This window comes from Hyperolius riggenbachi, chromosome 2, assembly GCF_040937935.1.
Source record: "Hyperolius riggenbachi isolate aHypRig1 chromosome 2, aHypRig1.pri, whole genome shotgun sequence".
Classification (NCBI taxonomy): domain Eukaryota; kingdom Metazoa; phylum Chordata; class Amphibia; order Anura; family Hyperoliidae; genus Hyperolius; species Hyperolius riggenbachi.
In genome coordinates, this window is record NC_090647.1 from 318,497,474 (window position 1) to 318,521,000 (window position 23,527).

At 41.8% G+C, this 23,527-nt stretch overlaps 1 protein-coding gene across 2 annotated transcripts in view; it reads right to left on the minus strand.

Moving 5' to 3' along the window:
* The window catches only part of MYO19 (myosin XIX), a 93,876-nt gene that overhangs the window by 24,401 nt on the left and 45,948 nt on the right, over positions 1-23,527 (minus strand). For both annotated transcript variants that reach the window (XM_068269197.1, XM_068269198.1), the window contains exons 10-17: positions 22,860-22,950; positions 19,475-19,643; positions 16,030-16,103; positions 13,730-13,851; positions 11,633-11,746; positions 7,968-8,144; positions 4,198-4,344; positions 3,436-3,543 (exon numbers count right to left, since the gene is read on the minus strand). In XM_068269197.1, coding sequence (XP_068125298.1) covers positions 3,436-3,543; positions 4,198-4,344; positions 7,968-8,144; positions 11,633-11,746; positions 13,730-13,851; positions 16,030-16,103; positions 19,475-19,643; positions 22,860-22,950 — 1,002 coding nt within the window. The remainder of the gene's footprint in view (positions 1-3,435; positions 3,544-4,197; positions 4,345-7,967; positions 8,145-11,632; positions 11,747-13,729; positions 13,852-16,029; positions 16,104-19,474; positions 19,644-22,859; positions 22,951-23,527) is intronic.

Here is a 23,527-nt window from a genome sequence, read left to right on the forward strand (position 1 = left end):
TCTCACTGTTAAGTCCCCTTGGCATAAGTGTATCCAGCTGGAAAATCCACCTAGATTCATTTAATGACATTTTTTTGATAAAATCTCCCCCCCTAGGGTTCCTCTTTATCACCTCTAAACCAAAAAAGGTAGTGCCTCTCAATTTCCCCCCATGTTTATCTTTATAGTGATTAGAAAGTGGGTGGTTATCATTTTTCTTAAGAATATTCTTAAAATGCTCATTTATGCGTTCATGTAATGCTCGCTTCGTCCTGCCCAGAAGAATATTCTTAAGAAAAATCCAGCTGGATACACTTATGCCAAGGGGACTTAACAGTGAGATGGAAACATTTGCCTTTTTTTGACGATTATGGGATATGTTTGAGGTAAATGTGTCATGTTTGATGAACTGCAGCTGCTTAGATTGGCCGATGGGGAGTAGAGGGAGGGTGTCTGGCACGATAACAGCATGGCAGGATTTGCATATGGCCATGTGAATATAACTATGTAGTAGGCGGAGAGACATTTGCATATGGGCAGAGACCTGTATAACAGCACAGCAGGATTTGCATATGGCCATGTGAATTTAATTATGTAGTAGGCGGAGAGACATTTGCATATGGGCAGAGACCTGTATAAATGGATGAACTGTACTCAGCAGAGCTATCCCTCCTGATGAAGGCTAACGTTTTTTAGCTGAAACGCGTAGAGGTTCTCCTGAAGATAAGTTGTTTCTGAAGTATAGGAACCCGGTTGGCCGCAGTAGCGCTGAAACGACCATCCCTGGAATTAAGGTCCTATTGCTTTAAGGTGACGTCACCCATAGAGACTGCTCCGGGCTTGCAGGGTAAGCGAGCGAGCGTCACACTGGACTTGCCAGCAGGAAGTGACGCAGGCCGCCGAGCAACGCCGTGAGCTGACTGGAGAAAGAGGCCCTGCAGTATCGGGCTGAGTACACAACTCCACATCTTGGAAGTTCGTGAGAGGAGCCCCTAAGATTCAGAGGTATCCATAGTAGATATAGCCTGCTCTGAAACCAAGCTACAAAGAGGTGCATATTAATGTGACTGTCAGCGTGCATTGTATTGGATAAAACCATTAACAACGGACGCATCTACTTTCAGGAAGTGGAAGTATTCCTTGTATTAAGAGGCTGGCCAGCATTTTTTCTTGAAGTAGGATCCTACATAACGATCTATTTTTTGAGGGGGTTGCTGGAATCAATATTCATAATCTTTGCCTTGCCTATTATGGGTAGAGGGGAATACTAATCTGTAGCGTGCAGTTCCTGTGTTTACATAAGTATGCGTTATTTTAAATGTATGCATGGTGTTCTGAGCGATTGATTGTGAAGTTTCTTGCTGCGTGTAGAGAAATATACTTAGCCCAGGGAGACCAGGGAGGCAAGGACAGCGCAGCTGAAAATAATAGGAGAGGGGTATCCCTCTCCTCTCCTTCCAAAGCGGGGTGACGCCCGCGGAGCTTGCGGGACTGTCTTGAAGGGACTCCCTTTATTTTCAGCTGCGCTGTCCTTGCCTCCCTGGGCTAAGTATATTTCTCCTTCATTCATTGCACTCCTCTTCTCACAGTGCACTCCAGGTATAGGCTGCTCCTAGGCTGCTGTGTATATAGCAGTCCATTGTTTATATTTTGCACTTTAATTGTGTCACTATTTCATATGCTACCCGACATATGTGTGTGTGTGTGTATAATATATATATATATATATATATATATATATATATATATATATATATATATATTCATCTGATGTTATGTGTTCACTTGTATGCTTTGCACTTTACTGAACCCGGGTTCTACCTTGAGTGTACTCTATTAAGATGCACACTGAGGCATTTATTTGGAGCTTATATTGCCATTTTCTGTGATTCATATAGTGATGTTATATCCCCCTTTTTCTTATCACCTATATGGACATGATTGTTTGCAGCTGTTACCATATGCGACCATACGGTCGGTTTTAATTGTTTTTATGAATGTTTTTTGATACTCCAATATGTCATAGATGTTATATATACATAAATAAATAATTTTTGAATAAATGATATTATACCTCAATTAAGTGGTGCTAGTTATATGGGTTTTCTTTTTCTGAATAGTTGTATCTTGCTTCCCTGAGCCCTGGCACGCTTTGTGTCAAGTGCTGCGGACATCACATTGTTTGGTTAAATGTAAAACCTGCAATGCTTGCAGTTTGGAAAGCTTTTTTTTCTTTTGATACATTTCAAAGACCACTATAATGAAAAAATTATAAAAATGTAAAAACCTTGTAAGCACATACAAATAAGAAATGTGTTTCTTCCAGAGTAAAATGAGCCCTAAATCATCATTGATGATGCACCATTAGAAGCCCGGCACTAGAGGAAGCCACATGGAGAAGATGGATGTCTGCAATCTCCGTGGGCACGGTGGATGAGATAAGGCGCTGCTCTCGTGGGAAGGAGGGGGGGGGGGATTTGGTTCCCCAGAGACACAAGGGAGAGGAAGGAGAGACACGCAGAGGTGAGCAAGTCACAGCGGGGACACATGAGGAGACTGGAGGAGGAATGGGGGAGACAGGAGGAGGCATTGGGGAGACTGGAGGAGGCATGGGAGAAACAGAAGGACACCATTTGGTGGCGGGACATGTACAAGACGCTCCTAAAATATGTACGCACCAGGTTTAGTTTATATTTTTTCCCGTTTTTTGCCCTCTAAACCTAGGTGCGTCTTAACAGTAACTTTTCTCCTATGTCGGTGTCACTTACAGTAGTTAGTAGAAATCTAATGGAACTGACAGGCTTTTGGACTAGCCCATCTCTTCATGGGGGATTCTCAGTATTTAATTAATTTTTATAAAAGCGCTCCCTGTAGGGTGCATATTGTTTCGGTGCCGCTCAGTTCGGCGTGGTGAGAGCCGAATGATGGCTCTCCCCGCTGCCGCTAAACTCCGAGGCGGCGTTTAAAACTATTCCCCCTCCGAGTTGTTGCAATTTGGAGGGAGATGTAATTCAGTGTCTGGCAGCCCCGCGCAGCATAGCATTGCTGCTATGGGGCGCACAGTTTCGGCGCTCGTCTCTGAGAGCCACGCGCCGAAATAAGCTGATCCGCTCCCTGTCTATACAAATATGGAGCCCCCCCCCCCCCCCCAACTGTTTGCACGTTATTCTGGCAGTTGGACTGATCAACTGCAGTTTACTAAGTGATTTTTAAAATAAAGAAAACCCTGAGAATCTTCCATGAGGAGATGGGCTAGTCCAAAACCTGTCAGATATGTACTACCCACTGTAAGTGACAGCAACATAGGTGAAAAGTAATTTATAGCACATTTTACTCTGAGAGAAATGTACTTTTTATTTATGTGTTTTCATGTATTTTAAATTTTACATTCCCCCCCCCCCCCCCCCCCTAATAGTGGTCCTTTTTAGTGTAGAAGAAAGTATTGTCAACATTTACCTCCTCCATTTGGAAATCCATTGCTTTGCAGCCCATGTTTGGCTTAATGCATCGAATGTAGTGTGGTGTCGTATTGTGCAAAATGTGCATCAAACTGTCCAGAGATCCCTTGAAGTACAAAACATAGTGCCTTTACATAAGCAATCTTTACAGATCTACAGTAGGTCAATGCAAGAACAACAATACCAATTTTAGGAAAGGGCTGGATTTCTGGAAAGGCCACGAAGGCATTGGGCCTTGGGCGGCTGCAGTTCAAGGGGGTGGCAGGACATGGAAAAGGATTAACCATATATGGAAGAGAAGCCCAAGTCCTAAGGGCACAAGAGAAGCCTAAGTCCTAAGTGCACAATAAATTTGAGTTGTTTTTTTTTAACAAATATATTTTTTTGAATTATTTCTTGAAGGCAAGACTCTTACCACCTAGTTTAGCTACTTACAATACACACCTCCACTACCCATGGGCACCTTCTACCTGGTTTCCTGTTCTTTTGGCTATGTTCTTACATAAACAGATTAAACTATCATACGCGGCCTCCATTTACATTAATGTAGGCAATGACCATGCAGAGATCTGAGAATATGCAGTCTGGATGAGGATTAGCACAACACTTGTTTTACAGCGACTGCTAGGATCACTTGTCTCACAAAACAAAAACATACTTACAAATACCCAAAATGCATTAAAACAAATTTCTTTCTACCAATTTATGGGATACCTTTTGGCACCTTTAGATAAACAACAGAAGGGATTGAACAACGTACCTTAAATTTGGCGACTACTGTTACAGGTGTTGTCCTACTGTAAGTACCGACGTTGGCAGGTTTGTTGTTCTCTGATGGGAACAGCTTCTGAAGCAAGCCATCTGAGGATTCTTGTAAAAGTTGGAGAAGTTCTGGAGGGACAGGGTCCTGTATTGTAAACATAGGAGTTAGTCAGCCAAAAATAAAACAACTCTAGTCAGAGAATCAAAGTATATCATCTGGGATCAAAAAGGCAGGGAAGAAGCCTATTGAACTGAGTAGTGAGCTCCCCATTTGTCTATCTCTACTGATAACTCTTAGGCCTTGTTCACATTGGGCTCTATTCATAAAACATTTGCAGTAAAAAAAAAAAAATCTTGGAGGGAAAACACTGCATCGGTATTAGACTTTTGTGTGCTAATTCATAGAAATGTTTACACTTGCGATAATAGGTCAGGGAATTCCCGCACTAAACTAGGGGTGCTGCTGAGTTGTTACATTTGCTGGCTGAGTTGATACATTTTCTCCTGCAGAGACAGAGTCAGTATAAAGGAGGCAGCCCCAGCATCCCTTTACATGTGCATTTTCTGCCTCTCCTCCTGAATCTGCACTGAATCTGTCTATAAAGGTAGCCATACACTGGTCGATTTGCCATTAGATCGACCAGCTGACAGATCCCTATCTGATCGAATCTGATCAGAGAGGGATCGTATAGCTGCCTTTACTGCAAACAGATTGTGAATCGATTTCAGCCTGAAACCGATCACAATCTGTTGAGCTGCTCCTGCCGCCTGTGCCCCCCCCGTATACATTACCTGAAGCTGGCTCCCGGGCGTCTTTACCACGCTGCACCGCACCACTCTGTTCCGGCTCCATCCCGGCGCTTCCTGTGTCACTCCGTGACCAGGAAGTTCAAATAGAGCGCCCTCTATTTGAACTTCCTGGTCACTGCAGTGACACAGGAAGCGCCGGGATGGAGCCGGAACAGAGCGGTGCAGCGCGGAGAAGACGCCCGGGAGCCAGCGTCAGGTAATGTATACCTGATCGGATCGGCCGCCGCTAGCGACGTGCACCCTACCCGTGGGCGATCGAGGGTAATTTCCCGCACGGCGCGATCGACGGACCAATCCGATTTCGGGAGGAAATCGGATCGGCTGGTGCGTTTCGCGCGAACGATTGGCAGCAGATTCGATCCCAGGATCGAATCTGCTGTCGAAATGGCCGCGAATCGGGCCAGTGTATGGCCACCTTTAGTCTTCCTAATCAATCTATTTAATTGCTGCAGCTTAGAAGAAGTTCCAGAAATGTTACACATGCAGGCTTTCTGATGTGAAATTTATCTGAAAACAGGTACCCAAGGGGTTAAAAAAACACAGCCTTGGTATTCCAGAATGCCTTGTCTGCTCTCCTCTCACTGCAGCTGCCTGGGAGGTCTTTCTCATTCACTTGCTGTTATCTTGACTGTTACACCTGGCTTATCGCCTTATCTAAACAGCTGGGTTTCTCTGCACACATTCCCGCCTGCTCTAATCTTTATGAATTAACCTTCAGTGACATGTGTTGTGATAATCTCCACACAAGGCGGTAATTTCCCCGCACTGCACAGTAATGTCAGATTTTCATGCGGAAACAGCCTTTATGAATGCCCACTTTGCTAAATGGTCGGAAAAGTCAGCTGTTTTGAGCGGAAAACTTGCGGTAAAGTTTTATGAATAGAGCCCATTGCGTTCCGCTCGCGGTTTTTTTTTTTTTTTTTAAACACAATTTTTTTTCCGATTCCCGGCGCTAGGTGGGTGATGCTTTTTTGTGAAAAGCGCTTTTCTAAGCACTTTTCCAGAGTGTTTTTTTTAATTCACTGCCTGTCGCAAGTCAGGAAGTGAACTCTTTGTTCCGGAAAATAATAATTACAATGTATTTGTTCTTAAAAATGCAAATGCAATCGCTGCACAAATTGATTTTATGAGCGTTTTGCGTTTCTCCTATACCTTCCATTGAGGCAGAATCGCTTAAAAAAAAAAAAAAAAAAATGGTACAGGCAGCGCTTTGCTGACTGGATCGGAAACAAACCGCTCAGATGTGAACTTTCTCATAGACAATCATTGCACAAGCGTTCTTAGGGCGATTTTGAAAAATCGCCAGCACTTAAATCAAAAAGTGCCTCTAGTGTGAACGAGCCCTCAGTGTTCTTGGGCACCATTTGAGACATGCGACAGCATTATAAGCATATATTCAATAAGTGATTGGCACGCTTGGCTTGCAGCACTAGAGCCCCAAGTTTGCATCTCAGGCAGGAAATTATCTGCATAAGGTTTTTATCCGCACCATAAATCTGAGTTCTATTTCCTCCAACAAACTAAAACATGTTAACAGGTTAACTGGATTCCCCATTAAAATGTGAATAAGTAGGGACATTCGATTGAGAACAAAACTAAACTGAGTGTCTGCAGCATGTACAGGAAGAGTTCGTTCTCATTAAAACTTACAGGTGTAATAAGGAGACATTTTTTCATGCATGCGTTTCATCACATCGGAATGCATTTTTTAGCAAGTCTACATCTATGGCATTAACATATACACATTTCTGCAGAAAAATGCACGTGGCTTTTAACCACTTCAGCACCACAGGGTTTTTTGCTTAAAAACCAGAGCAATTTTTCAGATTTCAGCGCTCCTCCCATTCATTCACCAATAACTTTATTGCTACTCATCAGATGTTAATGATCTATATCTTGTTTTTTTGCCACAAATTATGCTTCGTGAGGGTGATGTTTGCTTTTAGTAATTATGTTATTATCTGTGCATTTTAAAGGGAAAAATGAGGAAAAAAAAAGAAAAAATGCACTATTTCTCCATTTCCATCCACTATAGTTTTCAAATAAACAATGTTACCATAGGTAAAACCCACACATTGTATTTGCTAATTTGTCCTGGTTATCTCAACATTTAAATAATGTTCTTAGTACAATGTATGGCAATAATATATTAGTTTCTGGTTTGTGTTTTTTGTTTTCTCATTGTACTCTATCAGTAATTAAAAGCCCTTATCTTCATGATTAACAGTAATACACTCTCATGGCATACATATTTTAAAAGCTAAATCCCTAGGGTAACTATGTATTCTCTTTTCAATGCTGTCACTTGTTTTTTTTTTTTTACAAGTATTTATTTAGGGGTATAGAGTACATGAAAGTAACAGTTTTATTGCTTTTCATTCAGTTTTCCGGCGAAAAAAAATCACATGACTTAGCCCTCAGTTGTCAAACACCACAAAATCTATTCTCTCACTTGTCACGGTTAAAATGATACCCTATATACATAATCAGATAGCTTATTGGGCATACAGCACACGGTTTACCACAAGTACGCCTATCTACTCCCCTGAGCTTCAGATAAAGTTTTGTGGGGAGTAGATACTGCATATGAATGCATACATGTGAATTTCGATGTGTGTTTGTGTGTGAAAACGTATACACTTGAGGTGTACAAAAACACAAGCAAACATGCCCAATGTGCACGTACCCTTAATGTGTAAAATAACAATGAGCCCAGGAGGGAACATTCAACCAAACACTGAGTGCAGAGTTTCTGTGCTGACACAAAGAAAATCAACATGATCTATAGCTTAGATATACAGCACATAAATCTTCACTGCAAGAATGATAATTCAGATATCCATTTGTGACAGGTTCTCTTTAAGTGTGATAAGTAGATCAGCATGCGGTTAGTATTTACATGCAGAGAAAGACTAATAGGTGTCAGTACAAGACTATTCCAGCAGCTGAATCATGCACCTTGTTTTTCTCCACCATGTCGTCAATCAGGTAGGATACGTTTCCAGCATAGTGGGATATTATAAAGTTTGGTGTTCCGCTGAATCTGTCCCATCCAAAGCATTTGTTCTGAGTAAGGGATTTCTCAAACCGAGACTGGAGCTGGCTGGCAATGGAAGACCTGTTCAGACGACATTCCTGCACAGAAAGAGAGCATTCAAACGCAATGAAAAAACAACAACCCAAAACCTGTTTTACCCATATATGTGTGATTTAAAGGACAACCGAAGTGAGATATGAAGTCTGCCATATTTATTTCCTTTTAAACAATGCTAGTTACCTGGCAGCCTGCTGATCTTTCATGAAATAGTAGCATCTGAATCACACATCTGAAACAAGCATGCAGCAAATACAGTCAACCTTATTTCAGACATCTGATCTGCATGCTTGTTTAGTGTCTATGACTAAAAGTTTTAGAGGATCAGCAGAACAGCCAGGCAATTTGTATTGATTAAAAAGAAATAAATATGGCAGCCTCCATATCCCTCTCACTTCAGCTGTGCTTTGAGACTATTGCAGCTTTGCTCATCTGTCATCCTTGCATTTACCTGAAAAAGTTCACTATGGCCACATTTCCTGTGTTGGGATGACAGTTTCAATCACCCATTGGTGGCCAGTATAACTGCAAACTGATGAGCCACCAGGATTCATCATTGTCAGCTGGGTATTTAGCAGTTATTAATAGTCAATGCTAAGGACCACTGGAGGGTCTGTGTCCAAGGAACAGCTAGTGCAGAAAAAAGCATAAAATATTCACATCTCGAGGGATATTGGAATTCCCAAATGTCTGTTATAGCTCATGTATGTGTGCACCTCACCATTTCCTTTCATCTGATAGAAAACATGACTGAACTGAGGTACTGAAGCTACACACACATTATTGTTTACTTGCTTGAGAGGAAATTTCAGGCAAAGAGCTAAAGTGACCACAGGAGTTCCCAGATATGGTTGAATGGTTGTTACTGATCCATCATGCTTAATCACTAAAAAATGACTATTGTGCTACTGTCAGCACTGCTGTGCCCCTTCTGCTTGTCTTTTCCTCTGCATAACAGACAGCCAAGCAGTGTTAGCATGGTGATCATGCCTAAACTGTCATCCAAAGTGATCTTCAATGATCACTTTAGGTGACCGTTCTTTTATTATTCAACAAAAGCTTTTATTAATGCAAGAAGCAAAACAAAGAAAAGATAACATACATATTTACCAAGATAAGTAGCATAAATGTCCACACATAAGACATGCCACATAAGACATGCCATTGATGAAAGTCACGTACAGAAAATAGGAGAAATTTGTGTTAGTGTCATCATAAGCGTTCAAAACCTTAAAGAGAATCTGTAACTAAAAACAATCCCCTTGGGGGTGCTCACCTCGGTAGTGGGAAGCCTCCGGATCCGATCGAGGCTTCCCCAGTCTTCCTGTGTCCCACAGTGGTCTTGCTGTGCCCCTCCGAGCAGCGGGGATGTAAATATTTACCTTTCCTGCTCCAGAGCAGGCGTAGTAGTGGCTCTCTGCCTGGAAATAGGCAGAAATAGCTGATCTCTGTTGGTCCACTCTACTGCGAAGGCGCAAATCTCCTGTGCCTGCGCAGTAGAGCGGACCTGACTGGAATCAGCTATTTCCGTGCTAAGAGCCACAACAGCGCCACCCGCTGGAGCCAGGCAAGGTTAATATATCAAGCCTTGTCGAGCCATGATTGTGGGACGCTTCAGGGGAGCCAGCGCTGGATTGCCTGCAACTACAGGGATGGGGGAAGCCTCATTGGGACTCTGAGGCTTCCCCCTCCCGAAGTAAGTACCCCCCAAGGGATTTTTTTAGTACAGAGTCTCTTTAAATAACAGGCATTGCTCTGGGTGCATTGATTGAGGAAGCATACTCTGCATGGTTGTACCATTCAGACCAAGGGGCCCAAATTTTCTCAAAGTTTAACATGCGATTGGAGATTGAGAAGGTGACCTTTTCCATTAGATAGATCTCATGAATTTTATTAAAGAGAGCTTTAGGATTATACTAGAGGATTATCACTCTTTAGCTATAAGTGCTTGGGCACCATTGCAGAACTGGACAAACATAGAATTTTGGGATTTAGAAAGGGCAGGAGATTTCATATGGGAAAGGGCTACCCATGGGCTAAGAGGGACATCTACTTTGAAAACAGTAAGGCCCATACACACGTCGGATTTCCGCGGACGGGTCGTTTGAACGTCCCGTCGTTCGCCCGCTAAATCGGGCGTGTGTACAGACTGTCGTTTGCTTGATAAGAGTGAGTTTGAGCGATCCGCCCGGCGGAATGACGGAACGACGGGACATTCAAACGACCCGTCGTTCGCGGAAATCCGACGTGTGTATGGGCCTTTAGAGGTCAAGGGAAAACAATGACCACAGAGCTTAGATATCTCAGGGCAGGTCCACCAACTATGAAGTTGGTCGTTCGAGGAGATCAGTCCCCTTGCATACAGCCCACTAGGAGTCCTGTACCAATCATTTAAAGGGAAACTTAACTGAACGGGGGGTAAAGAGTTTAAATTACCAGCCCCCTGCAGCAGTCCTGTGCCCTCGGAGCCGCTCTGGAATCCTCCGGTCCCCCGCTGTCACTTAGTTTCATTTGATGACTCATTCTGCATGCGTAAATATGCGGCAATGCGTATTTTTGTCCGCGTTGCGGTCCGCAACAGCGCTAATTGCAGTAGGGAATGCGTCCAATAATACGCATGGCAGCCAGCCGACTGGTGAGTCGTCAAAAACGAAACTAAGTGACAGCGGGGGACCGGAGGATTCCAGAGCGGCTCCGAGGGCACAGGACCGCTGCAGGGGGCTGGTAATAGCCCTAGGTAAGTGAAACTCTTTACCCCCCGTTCAGTTAAAGGGAACCTAAACTGAGAAGCATATGGATTTTTCCTTTTAAAATAATACCAGTTGCCTGAATCGCCTGCTGATCCCGTGTCTCTAATACTTTTAGCCACAGCACCTGAACAAGCATGCAGATCAGGTGCTCTGACTGAAGTCAGACTGGATTAGCTGCATGCTTGTTTCAGGGTGTGATTCAGCCACTATTGCAGCCACAGAGATCAGCTGGACTGCCAGGCAACTGGTATTGTTTAACAGGAAACATCCATATCACTCTCAGTTAAAGTTCCCTTTAAAATATGGTAGCCTCTTTCTTTCATGGTGCAGTTTATGGAGGATCTGGCTAGGCCTTCAAAAAGGTAGAGTCCCAGTCGTCAGTGGATAAGACCGTGACAAATCTATCCTCCCATCTAGCCATGGCAGGAGTAGCGGGATTCAATTTATTATACCAGACTTCATAATATATTAAAGAGATAAGGCCTGGTTTGTGGGAGTATGTAAGAAATTATTTAACAAAAGTGGGCGGTTGGAAATCGACAAGTCGAAAGGACAAAAAAAAAAAAAAAAAAATGGACGTAATTGGAGAAAACATGACAGTTATTTTAAGGAAGAAATTGGAAATAAGCAAAAAGAAATCTGGTTGAACTTGATGGATGAATGTCTTTTTTCATCCAAACTATGTAAAAACAAACAACAACAAAATACCTCATTTGGTCATATACAGTAAATATCTGTAAATATAATGGGGAGATACATCAAGCTGATGTAATATGTACCTCATTAAGAATGGAGAATACACTAATTGGACTTCCCTCTATGAGATCTACACATTCCTGGTTGTCTTGATAACTTATAAACGACCATTGCAGTCCTTCTGCTGCATACTCATCCTACAGGAAAGAACATACATTGCGAGTTTAAACAGAATTATTTTGATGTGTTAGGCAGTTCAACTGTTAAAGCATAAAATTAAATAGGATTTTTTTTTTTTTTATAATATCTTATTTAAATTTTCATTTATAACATGCATACAGCCCAGATACTGTGGTCAGTTGTCCCATTAATCTGAAATGTGCAACTGACAGCATCTAAAGATACAATATTATAACCCAATTCACACTCTACATATATAACTGTGGAATATAACAATCAGTAGAATAACATGAAGCTAGACTGTTTATCAAAATAGCTTCTCAGATCTACCTGACACTTAAAACACTATACAGCTTCAATAATAGAATACCTTCCCTCCCTGTCTGCACAATCTGTAACTGACAGTTCATTTCTAAACATTGTTCTGTATTCAATATGCTAGATATCCTTAATATACCTCCAGCTTTGCTTTCCTGTGGTCTGCCTGTAGCTTCCGCTTTAATTGATTATAAGAGAGCTTCTTGCTCAGAATTTCTATCTCGTTTCCCCATTCAGACTAGAGGTCTACCTGCCTCATTCCCAAGCTTCTATATGCAGGCCCGGATTTGCATCACAGGAGTCTATAGACGCAGATGTCCTGGCACACTAGACTTTGCTCTCCATAAACCTAAAAACCTCAAGCGCAGATGGGAGGCAGGCGCTTGGGGAGGGAAGTGAGCCGCCTTTCCATCAACCATGAAAAAGGCAAGAACCGCACAGGTTTTTGACAGGTGGTGTGTGGTATTTGCAATGTGAGAGGTTTGTGCAGTGTGTAATATTTGCAGTGTGTGTGGTGTATGTGATGTGTGTGGTATCTGCAGTGTGTTGCGATGTGTGTAGTATTTGTGGTATGTGGTATAAGGTGTGAGCGGTTTGTGCGGTGTGTGTGACGGCCCATGGACTACAAGGGGCGGAAGGAAGCCCCAGGTATTTAAAAATCCACTTTTGTGGGAGCCAATTCAGTGGTATTTAAAGTATGTAATGTAGATAGGGTACAGAAAAAAAAATCTGCATTTAATCAGAATCAATTTATTTTCACCAAGTAAGTTTGCACCTACAAGGAATTTGTCTTGGCAGTGGCTTAACAAACACAAACAAAAACAATACAAGGACAGACAGTGTGTATATTACAAGTAAAAACAGAAATACATAAAACATAGAAAGCTGCTGAGGCTGCCATCTCCAGGCGCCGCCTCCTCCTAGGTAGCACTGAATTGACCCCCAAAAAGTGGACTTTTACTTACCTGGGGTTTCTTCCAGCCCCCTGTAGTCTGTCAGGTCCCTCAGCATCGCCTGGTCCCCTCGCTTGTGTCGCTGCCCTCTCTGCTGTGACTAGAGCTGTAGTGTGCTACTGCGTTCTACACATGCATAGTAAAACTCTTGTGAGAACTGCGCAAGCGCAGAATTCTCCTGCCAAATTTTTCTTGTGGGCATAATTTTTTTTGTAGGAAAGGGGATTTCAGCTAACATTTTCCAGGGCTGTGTAATCGGAGTCGAGTTTTGGGTACCTGGAGTCGGAGGTTTCATAAACTGAGTCAGGAGTCGGTTGATGTTTGTACCGACTCCACAGCCCTGCATTTTGCTGGATAGGCCCAAATACACCACTTCTAAGTTCATGTATATTTGGCTCCACCCATGACCACGTCCATGTTCTGTTGCATAGACACGCCCGTTTGTGCGGCGCGCGGAGCCCGCCGGCTTCTTGGTGTCAGTGTCACAAAAAAAATCCTTTATATAATTTTTATACCTTTATCAGTAAAAAAGATTTTGAAAGGTTGGCAACACTGCCACCAGCTTCCATTGTTTTCATACAATGTGACATGTTTAATCCGAAAGAAAATGTACTAGAAGTTGTAGCATTAATGGGCCATTTTAGCCATCACTGTAACCTGTTCACCACAAGTGTCCTACCAAAATGTGACAATCACAATACTCCAGGCCAAAACAACAAAAATGCGTACCTGTTGAACTTTAAGGTAGTGGGTAACAAAATGCTGCTGAAGTTTCTCATTTGCGTAGTTGATACACAGTTGTTCCAGGTTGTTTTGTAGGAAAGATTCAAATCCATAAACATCTAACAAGCCTGAAATTAAAGAAGTGTTTTTTTTTTCTAAAATCTGTAAATGCAGAAAGGGAAACTGCTAGTCTATCCTTTTACTAAAGAATATTATTGAAGTGCCAAATAAAAAACAAAACTAAAACACACACACACACTCTCTCTCTCTCTCTCTCTCTTTAGCAAATGTAGCATTCCAGTCAGGATTATGGTAGATAATTAGATTTACAGCTTACAAAGAAAACTAAAACCTTTGGTGCCCTTCCACAGTGAAAGTGCTTCACACCGATTTTCGATGTGCAGTGTTTTGCCCGAATACAAGGGCACCATAATTAACATAGTAATCGCAGTGCCCTGTACTGACCAGTGTGTTCTGTTTTTAACCCAATCACAAACGTAGTATGCTGAATGACTCCTGCCTTTGCGACTGGATTAAATGAATTAAATCGCTTTTGTTGATAATTGTGGGGAAGCCCACTCTCGAAAGCAAGTAAAAATCGCAGAGCATTGTGATTTTCAGTGTTGATGGCCCCTGGCAGATGGCATTATATTAATATATATATATATATATATATATATATATATATATATATATATATATATATATATATATATATATATATATATATATATATATATATATATATATATATATATATATATATATATATATAGAGAGAGAGATATAGAGATATAGATATAGATATATAGAGATATATAGATATAGATATATATATATAGATATAGATAGATATAGATATAGATATATAGAGAGAGAGAGAGAGAGAGAGAGAGAGAGAGAGATAGAGATATATATATATAGATAGATAGATAGATAGATAGATAGATAGATAGATAGATAGATAGATATATATATAGATATATATATATATATAGATATATATATAGATATATATATATATAGATAGATAGATAGATAGATAGATAGATAGATAGATAGATAGAGAGAGATACATACATACATACATTTTCTTTACATTTAATGTAACCAACCCTTGTCACATACTAGAGCAGGCTTTCTCAACCAGTTCCCTGGAACCCCAGGGTTACTTGAGTACTCTGCAGGGGTTCCCTGGTGGCATTTCCCTCATCATGGGGGAGGAAGTATAATAGAGCACATTATAATAGGGGGTACTGTAATAAGAAGCAGTAAATTGGGGGTCAGAATAAGAATGAGCACATCAGTAAAAAGCACTAGAATAAAGAGACAGTATAATGAGGGGCACTGTAGTAGGGGGTAGTGAAGTTCACATCCTCACCAACTTTTAAAGGCCATACTTCCTGCTAAATAAATGCAGGGGTTCCTCGAGATCAAAAAAAATTTGCAGGGGTTCGTTGAGATCCAAAAGTTATTTTCAGGGTTCCTCCAGGGTAAAAAAGGTTGAGAGAGACTGTAGTAGAGGGTCTATATGTATCCATTTATGGTACTTTATTACGGTATGGGTGCTATAATATCACTATCAGAAAGCAGGTTACATCCTTATGTAACTATGAGAAGGCTGCAGCGAATGGCATTACTGCATGTGTTGCAGGAAGTGGCCAGTGTCTGGGTCCACACAGGAGAAAGGGAAGATTGGTGTCCTAAGTAAGGCATTACATACAGTAAATCTCCTCCACTGAACATGCAAAACGCGCAGACAGTGTAAGTGGGCGTAACAATCAGCGAAGCATGACAATGAGGGATCAGAGGCATGGATAGTAAGGAGGAGAAAGTTCTAGACAGGATAAGTATTGAAGGGGCAGCACAATGGTAGTAGTGTCTGGCAGGACTTCACAGTTATGGTGAAAAGAACGATTTCCATAGTGCCAATTCTAGGCAAAAGCTTGTAACTGTGATGTCTATAGGCATAACCTTGCCGTGCTTAATGAAAATCCAACTCCAATCCCAATGCAACCATTTGCCATAAGACATTTTAAAAAATATGGATAACCCTAAAAATAGTCTCAAAAATAGTGACATATGAACTGCACACAGTTTTGTTTAGTTAGTTTCACTAAATGTAGAGCAAAAAATGGCAGTTTTGTTCCTGGGAGAAGCAAAAAAGAGTGGCTCATAACATCACTTATTTTTCAGTTAGCAAGACTTAGAATATTCAAAATAGAACAAATACTGTGATAATTACATTATTGCATCTGCAGTCTTAACTCCGACAGAATACATTCTTCAATGAAACAAAATACTACCTATAAAATTGCTCCATGAAGCTGACTTGGCACATATACTTTCATTAATCACAGCTACCAGCCAGTCAAACAATCTGCAAAAAAAATAAAAATATAGATCAAATTAATGAAAGAAGAAGAGAAACAATATTTGATGATAGATGGCCACACTCCAAAAATGATTTATCACAAAACATGCTTGGCTGGATAGTGTACTGGTTAAGGGCTCTGCTTCTGACACAGGAGACCAGGGTTCAAATCTCTGCTCTTCCTGGCCAGCTAAGTCAGCACCTATTAACCACTTAAGGACTGCAGTCTTAAAACCCCTTAAAAAGACACTTAAGCCAGGAAAAAAAAAAAATTAGTTTTACTCACCTGGGGCTTTTACCAGCCCCCTGCATCAGTCCTGTGCCCTTGCAGCCACTCACTAATCCTCTGGTCCCCCGCTGCCAGCTAGTTTCGTTTTTTGCCAACAGGCCCGTCAGGACTGGCTACGTGTAGCTTTTTCCGCACTCCCAACTGCAATTAGCGCTATTGCGGGCCGCAACGTGTACAAAAATACGCGTTGCCGCATTACGAACGCATAGATATGCGACAATGCGTATTTTTGTACGCGTTGCGGCCCGCAATATCGCTAATTGCAGTCGGGAATGCGGAAAAAGCTACGTGTGGTCAGTCCTGACAGGGCTGTCGGCAAAAACGAAACTAGCTGGCAGCGAGGGACCAGAGGATTAGTGAGTGGCTGCGAGAGCACAGGACTGCTGCAGGGAGCTGGTAGAAGCCCCAGGTGAGTAAAACTTTTTTTTCTGGCTTAAGGTTCACTTTAAGGACCAGACACTTTTTTTCCATTCAGACCACTGCTGCTTTAACTGTTTATTGCTTGTACAACCTACCACCTAAATGAATTTTACCTCCTTTTCTTGTCACTAATACAGCTTTCTTTTGGTGCCATTTGATTGCTGCTGTGATTTTTAGTTTTTATTATATTCATCAAAAAAGACATCAATTTTGTCAAAAAAATGTTTTTTTTAACTTTCTGTGCTGACATTTTTCAAATAAAGTAACATTTCTATATACATTTTTGTCCAAATGTATTGTGCAACGTCTTTGATAAGAAAAAATCCAATAATACTGAATACTTTGGGGTGTCTACTTTCCAAAATGGGGTCATTTGTGGGGTGTGTTTACTGTCCTGGCATTTTGGGGGTGCTAAATTGTAAGCACCCCTGTAAAGCCTAAAGGTGCTCATAGGACTTTGGGCCCCTTAGCGCACCTAGGCTGCAAAAAAGTGTCACACGTGGTATCGCCGTACTCAAGAGAAATAGTATAACATACCCATGCTGGGTGGGAGAAATATCTCTGTAAATGAGATTTTTTTTTTAACACACAATTGTCCATTTACAGAGAGATTTCTCCCACCCAGCATGGGTATGTGTAAAAATACACCCAAAACACATTATACTACTTCTCCTGAGTACGGCGATACCACGTGTGACACTTTTGCAGCCTAGGTGTACTAAGGGGCCCAACGTCCTAGGAGTACCTTTAGGATTTCACATGTCATTTTGAGGCATTTGGTTTCTAGACTACTCACGGTTTAGGGCCCTTAAAATGCCAGGACAGTATAGGAACCCCACAAGTGACCCCATTTTAGAAAGAAGCCACTACAAGGTTTTCCGTTAGGAATATGGGGAACTCATAGAAGATTTTATTTTTTGTGACAAGTTAGCGGAAATTGATTTTTATTGTTTTTTTTTATTCACAAAGTGTCATTTTCCACTAACTTGTGACAAAAAAATAAAATCTTCTATGAACTCACCATACTACTAACGGAATACCTTGGGGTGTCTTCTTTCTAAAATGGGGTCACTTGTGGGGTTCCTTCACTGCCCTGGCATTTTAGGGGCCCAAAACTGTGAGGAGTAGTCTGAAAACCAAATGCCTCAAAATGTCTGTCAAACTCCCCCTCATCTGTGACTAGACAAGTTGTAATTTGACCCCTCAGCTATGTCAGCTGACTGCCATGGCAGAGAGCTCGTTTGTAAACACAGGATGTTAACAATATATCTGCTTCCATGGAAGTAGATGAACTGCAGATTTATTGCAGTATTTGCAGTATTTATATCAGCTGTAACAACTCCTGCAATAAATTTGCTGTACCAGCTGTAACAAAGATTTTTTTTCTTTAAAGGTCATTATGCTGTGGCTTATCTTTTAGAGCAGAGAGAGAGAGAAGTAAGGAGTCCTTACACTGCTACTGCCTATAGCGCGTTTCCTAGTGGCTGTAGCTCTGGCGCTTTGAGTCCGACAGGAGAAAAGCGCAATATAAATGTTATTTGTTTTGTCTTGCCTTAGAATCTAACGAATGATTTCAAGGGAGCTGATGCTAAGCCTTAAAGCGGACCTAAACTCAGAACTTCTTATCTGCTATAAAAGATACTCAACTGCATAATAACCTTTAAAGAAAAAAATTTCTTTGCTACAGCTGATACAAATCCTGCAATACATCTGCAGTGCATCTTCTTCCTGCTTTCAATGAAGCAGACATATTGTTAACACCCTGTGCTTCCAAATTAGCCTATATGCCGAGGCAGTCAGCTGACACAGCTGAGGGATCAAATTACAACTTGTGATTAGACACAGATGAGGGGGAATTAGACACACTTAACTCTCTAAATACATACATGGTGTAGTTCTCTCTGTTTTTGTTCTGTGCAAGAGTTTAGGTCCACTTTAACATACACATACTGTGATTTCAGATAGGCCAACTAAATATCAGAAGCTTATTATCTGACATCCTAAAGGCTTAACACAATTTTCTGGAAGTTCACAAAGTGCATATATGTGACAAAAAAATATATAGTCATCGCTCTGTGAAAGTGCTGCACAAAGTAGATGTTTTAAACAATATGCCAAGTTTATATTATATTAGTATGAAACCTGTTACAGGGGTTACAGAGTAAGAAAAATAATTCATTCTAAATGTACCACAAGTAAACTTATGTCTCCAAGTGTTTTGCTTGATTGGGTTTAGAGGAAAGACTACTTTCTAAAAGGAACAACTCTTCCTTCAGACTCATGAGTGGTTAGCGCTCTCACCTTGCAGCGCTGGGTCCCAGGTTCGAATCCCAGCCCGGTCAACATCTGCAAGGAGTTTGTATGTTCTCCCCGTGTCTGTGTGGGTTTCACCCAGGCACTCCGGTTTCCTCCCACACCCCAAAAACATACAGATAAGTTAATTGGCTTCCCCCTAAATTGTCCCTATACTACGATCCATACACTACATGGTACATACATAGACTCATGCCTATGGTAGGGACTAAATTGCGTGCCCCTCTGAGGGACAGTTAGTGACAAGACAACATACTCTGTACAGCGCTGCGTAATATGTCGGCGCTATATAAATACCTGAAATAAATAAATAGGACTTCTAGTGCACGACCAATGTGTCTGCCTCATACCTCACCTGGCATAGATAGATTTGGCCAGACAGTCCCTCCTAGAGTCACACTCTGGCTTCTTGCATGGCTTCTTCAATGCTTGTTGTTTCCCTGCTGTAATGGTCCGATAACACAGCCTGTCCAGCAGGTGCTCAGCAGGAATCTTCAGCAGATCTGAAGCAGAATCAATAAACTCTGAAGAAGAAATAAAAGACCATGTGACCACCACTGTGTGATGATTAAGCCAGTTCCTAAAGACAATATGCCCGTTATTTGCAGAGCGGAGAAAGTTTGCTTTCAATTTTATATTGAACTAACGGTTTATCTACTGCATAATGCTGGGATAGGGAAATAAATCAAGTGGATCCACAAGCAGCATTCACAGCATAATAGCTATAAAAAGAGGAACAAGATTTGTGGGAGGCATTTCCAGATGTGGCTGAAATCTGTTCTTCATCTCCTCAATCCTGGTTGCCAGTAACATGGAACCCGTTAACACCTGTAGAAAAGATATGCCAGTGCTGATATAGACAGCTCCTTCTACATGGACACCGAGTGACAAAAGGCTCCTGTAGGGGTCACATAACCTTTTAAAGCTAACTTTAAGTGTTAAAGAAAAAAAAAACTTGCCTAAGAAAAGGGAAGGATCTGAATCCCACAGAGCCTTCCCTGTTCTCTCTCAGTCTAACCACTGTCCCCCACAGGGGTGTAACTAAACTTAATAGGGCCCCCTAGCATAAATTATAGCATGGGGCCCTCTTGGTCCCGAACCACACATGATCGGGATCCGGCAAATGGCAGCAGAGAGTGTTCTGCAGTGAAGCAGCGTCTGAAAGCAGGAAAAAAAAAGGACAGTACACATGGTGCTTGTGAGCAAATGGGGAGGTTTCTTTGCTAATTGGCTGCACTTGCGGTTGGGGAGAGGAAGAAGAGGCCCCAAAGCCTCTGGGCCTCGCTGCGATGGGAAGGGTTGCAAGGGTGGTTGTTACGCCCATGGTCCTCCATTAAAAATTTGCACCATCCAGACTACTCGGCAGACTTTGGAAGCACTCGCATCCCTATTGCTTCCTAATATGGGTGCACCTGTACTGTGCATGCAGGAGCCCGGATTTATGCTTGGGGACCGAGCCCAAGGAGGGCTGAAGATGTATTTGACCTGCTGGTGGAATAATTTTACTGGGAGGACAGTGGTGGAACAAGGGTTAAGGAGAGAAGACCGGGAAGGCTCTATGTGATCCAAAGCATTCCCTCTTCTAAGGCGAGTATCAACTGTATATACTCAAGTGTAAGTCTAGAAACGGAGGTCTCATTCACTTCATAAAAGTATAGGGGTCGACTTATACACGAGTCATGGGCAACGCTGAGCACAATGAATAATATGTGTTCTAATAGTGACATTCCCATTTGCAGCAATTTATTCAATGTTAGGTTATACTTTAAAGAAAAGAAGTTCTGGCCACAACAATTAACAAGGAAAGGGGCAGGGGGAAATACTGGACTGCAGGAAGGGGAGTGAATAATTGCAGCACTTGGGGACCTGGAGGAGGTATTGGCTGCACTTAAGGGACAGGAAGGGTTAATGGCTGCAATACTCTATGCAGTGCAGTTATTAATCCCTCCTGGTCCCCAAGAGCAGCCATTAACTTTGCTGGGTAGACTTATACTTGAGTCAATATAAAATTCCAGCTTAAGAGGGTTGAATATTGGAGTCGACTGTATTAGAGTATATATGGTCTTTTTTTTTTTTAAGTCACTTCAGGTTCACTTTAACCCTTTGGGGACCAGCTGCCTAACCCCCCTTAAGGACCAGGCCATTTAACATGTTGGCAAAGGGGGCCCAATTTGGGGGGGTCAGGCTGTCGGATCCCCAGTATAGCATGGTGGGCATGGTTTCCCCTGTGTAACCCGGTGTCCCCCGAAATGCCAGCAGCCTTTACTCACCTCCCAGGCTTCAGCAATGAGCAGCTCTAGCCCCCTCCGCTTTGGCCGGCATCCTCGCTCGCACTGCCGTTAAGTTCCGGGTCGCGGCTTGATGACGTCAAGCTTAGACAGCCACAAGTGCAGCGTAGGATTTACTACGGGCGGTCCCCAAAAGGTTAAACTTAAAGGGAAGGTTCAGGGTGAGTCGAGAACTACTGAGCCTGCGCAGAACAGCCCGGAGGACATCCGATGACGTCAGCGCGCCCGCGTGAAACGCAGATTGGAGCGCAGAAGAAGCCAGACCTGGCAGCCGGCCTGGCCAGGTTGGGTCGGCCACCGGAGACCACCGGGAGCCTGCGGAGTGGAACCATCCAGGGTGAAATGCTCAATACACTATTTTAGGAATGTCTTCAGACAATAATCACTTATAAATCAGAATGTGTTCCCTGGGAGATAACCTAGAACAGAATAAGTCATACTTGAATGAGTTGAGACTGATTAACCTATACAGGCAACTGTGTGCAAGAAAAGAATTACTACAAGGTCAGTACAACTGAGTGTAGCCTTCAGCTTTACTATGTTTTCATAGTTCCTGCTGAAACCTAAAATCTAATGGTCCAGATTCAATACATTTGTCTTCTGCGAAATCGCTCAGATGTTTGCCACCTTCTTTACTAAACATCTCTTTAGCAGGTAGAGGAGAACTGAATATGTAACATTACAGCCATACTACCAAGTATTATTGATGATATCCAGTTATAATAGAGTAAGCGATTTTATTACATTTAGAGGTTACGGTAATTTTTAACTTGCCTTGATCATGCGGCTTAAAGGGAACCTGAAGCGAGTAAAATTATTTAAAATAAACACATGACGTAGCTGCAAATGAATATTACAAACTAACCTCACTGTTAATTCCTCTCAAAAGCTCACAATTTTCTTCTTACAGTGATCCCTTCCAGTTCTGACAACATTTTGTCAGAACTGAAATATACCAGTTGCTGTCAGTTATATATCAGCAGCTGTCAGTTACAACTGAATGTGCAAGGTAATGTCCATGTTTCCCTATGGCTCAAGTGGGTGATATTACAGTTTAATAGTGTGCTGACCAGGAAGCTGTTCTGGGGTAATGGCCATTTTTAAAATGGAGGATGGAAAAATCCATTGATCACAGTGGACAACTGGGACTCAGGAGAGGAGAAAGAGATTGAGGAGTAGACTACACAGGAGGTAAGTATGGCCTGTGTATGGTTATTTTGACTTTTTTTTTTCAGTCCAGGTTCTCTTTAAAGTTGTAAACAATTATTTTAGGAATGGAATCTTTTCCCACACCAATTCAACTTGATCTCCCATTTTCCATCTCCGTTATAATATGTGTATTCACGGACTTCCAGTAGCTGGGAATTGCCAGTCTTGCTCCAATTTTACTTGCCCCATTAGGAATACAGACAAGCAAACTTCTCTTCCGATATCTCTTTAAAATGATCTTACCTTTAGTATCACTTAAAACATCACATGGCTGGCTTTCATCTGAGGAATCGCAGAAACTGATGTTTCCCAGGTGCAAAACGCCAGACAAAATCTGTCATGAAATCAGAGGCAATAGGTGAAGATAGGATTACCGTAACAGACATCAGTGCGGGTGATTTAGTACAGGAGATGTATAGACGTTACAGTGCTTACCTCTCAGGTGCAAAAGATTAAAAAAAAAAAAAAAATGATACACGATTGTATAGAGGACGTGTACATTGTGTAACTGCTCATCCTCTTCAATAGTTCACACTCACTGACACATACGTTTAGGGAGGGATCACACTGTGATCTCTTTTCCGCATGATATTAGCGTTTGTCTGCGATTGAATGCCGGCATTTTTGCTTTTACAATAGCCAGTAAATTTCAATGAGGAATTGCATGCTTTGTGTGAAAAGAGTAGAGCGGTTTATATCTTTTTTTTTTTTAAACACTATATAATAACTAATAATACTTATAAATGCAAAATGTTGTTGGTTCATCACAAGAAGCCAGATGTACACGTTTTAAACATTCCCTCAAGCTACTTATGTGAACGAGTGCAGAGATGAGTGGAGAGACTATTTGCACTATTGCAGTAATGCAATAATCTTAAAAGACAACAGAAGCTCATCATTGGGAGTAAAGC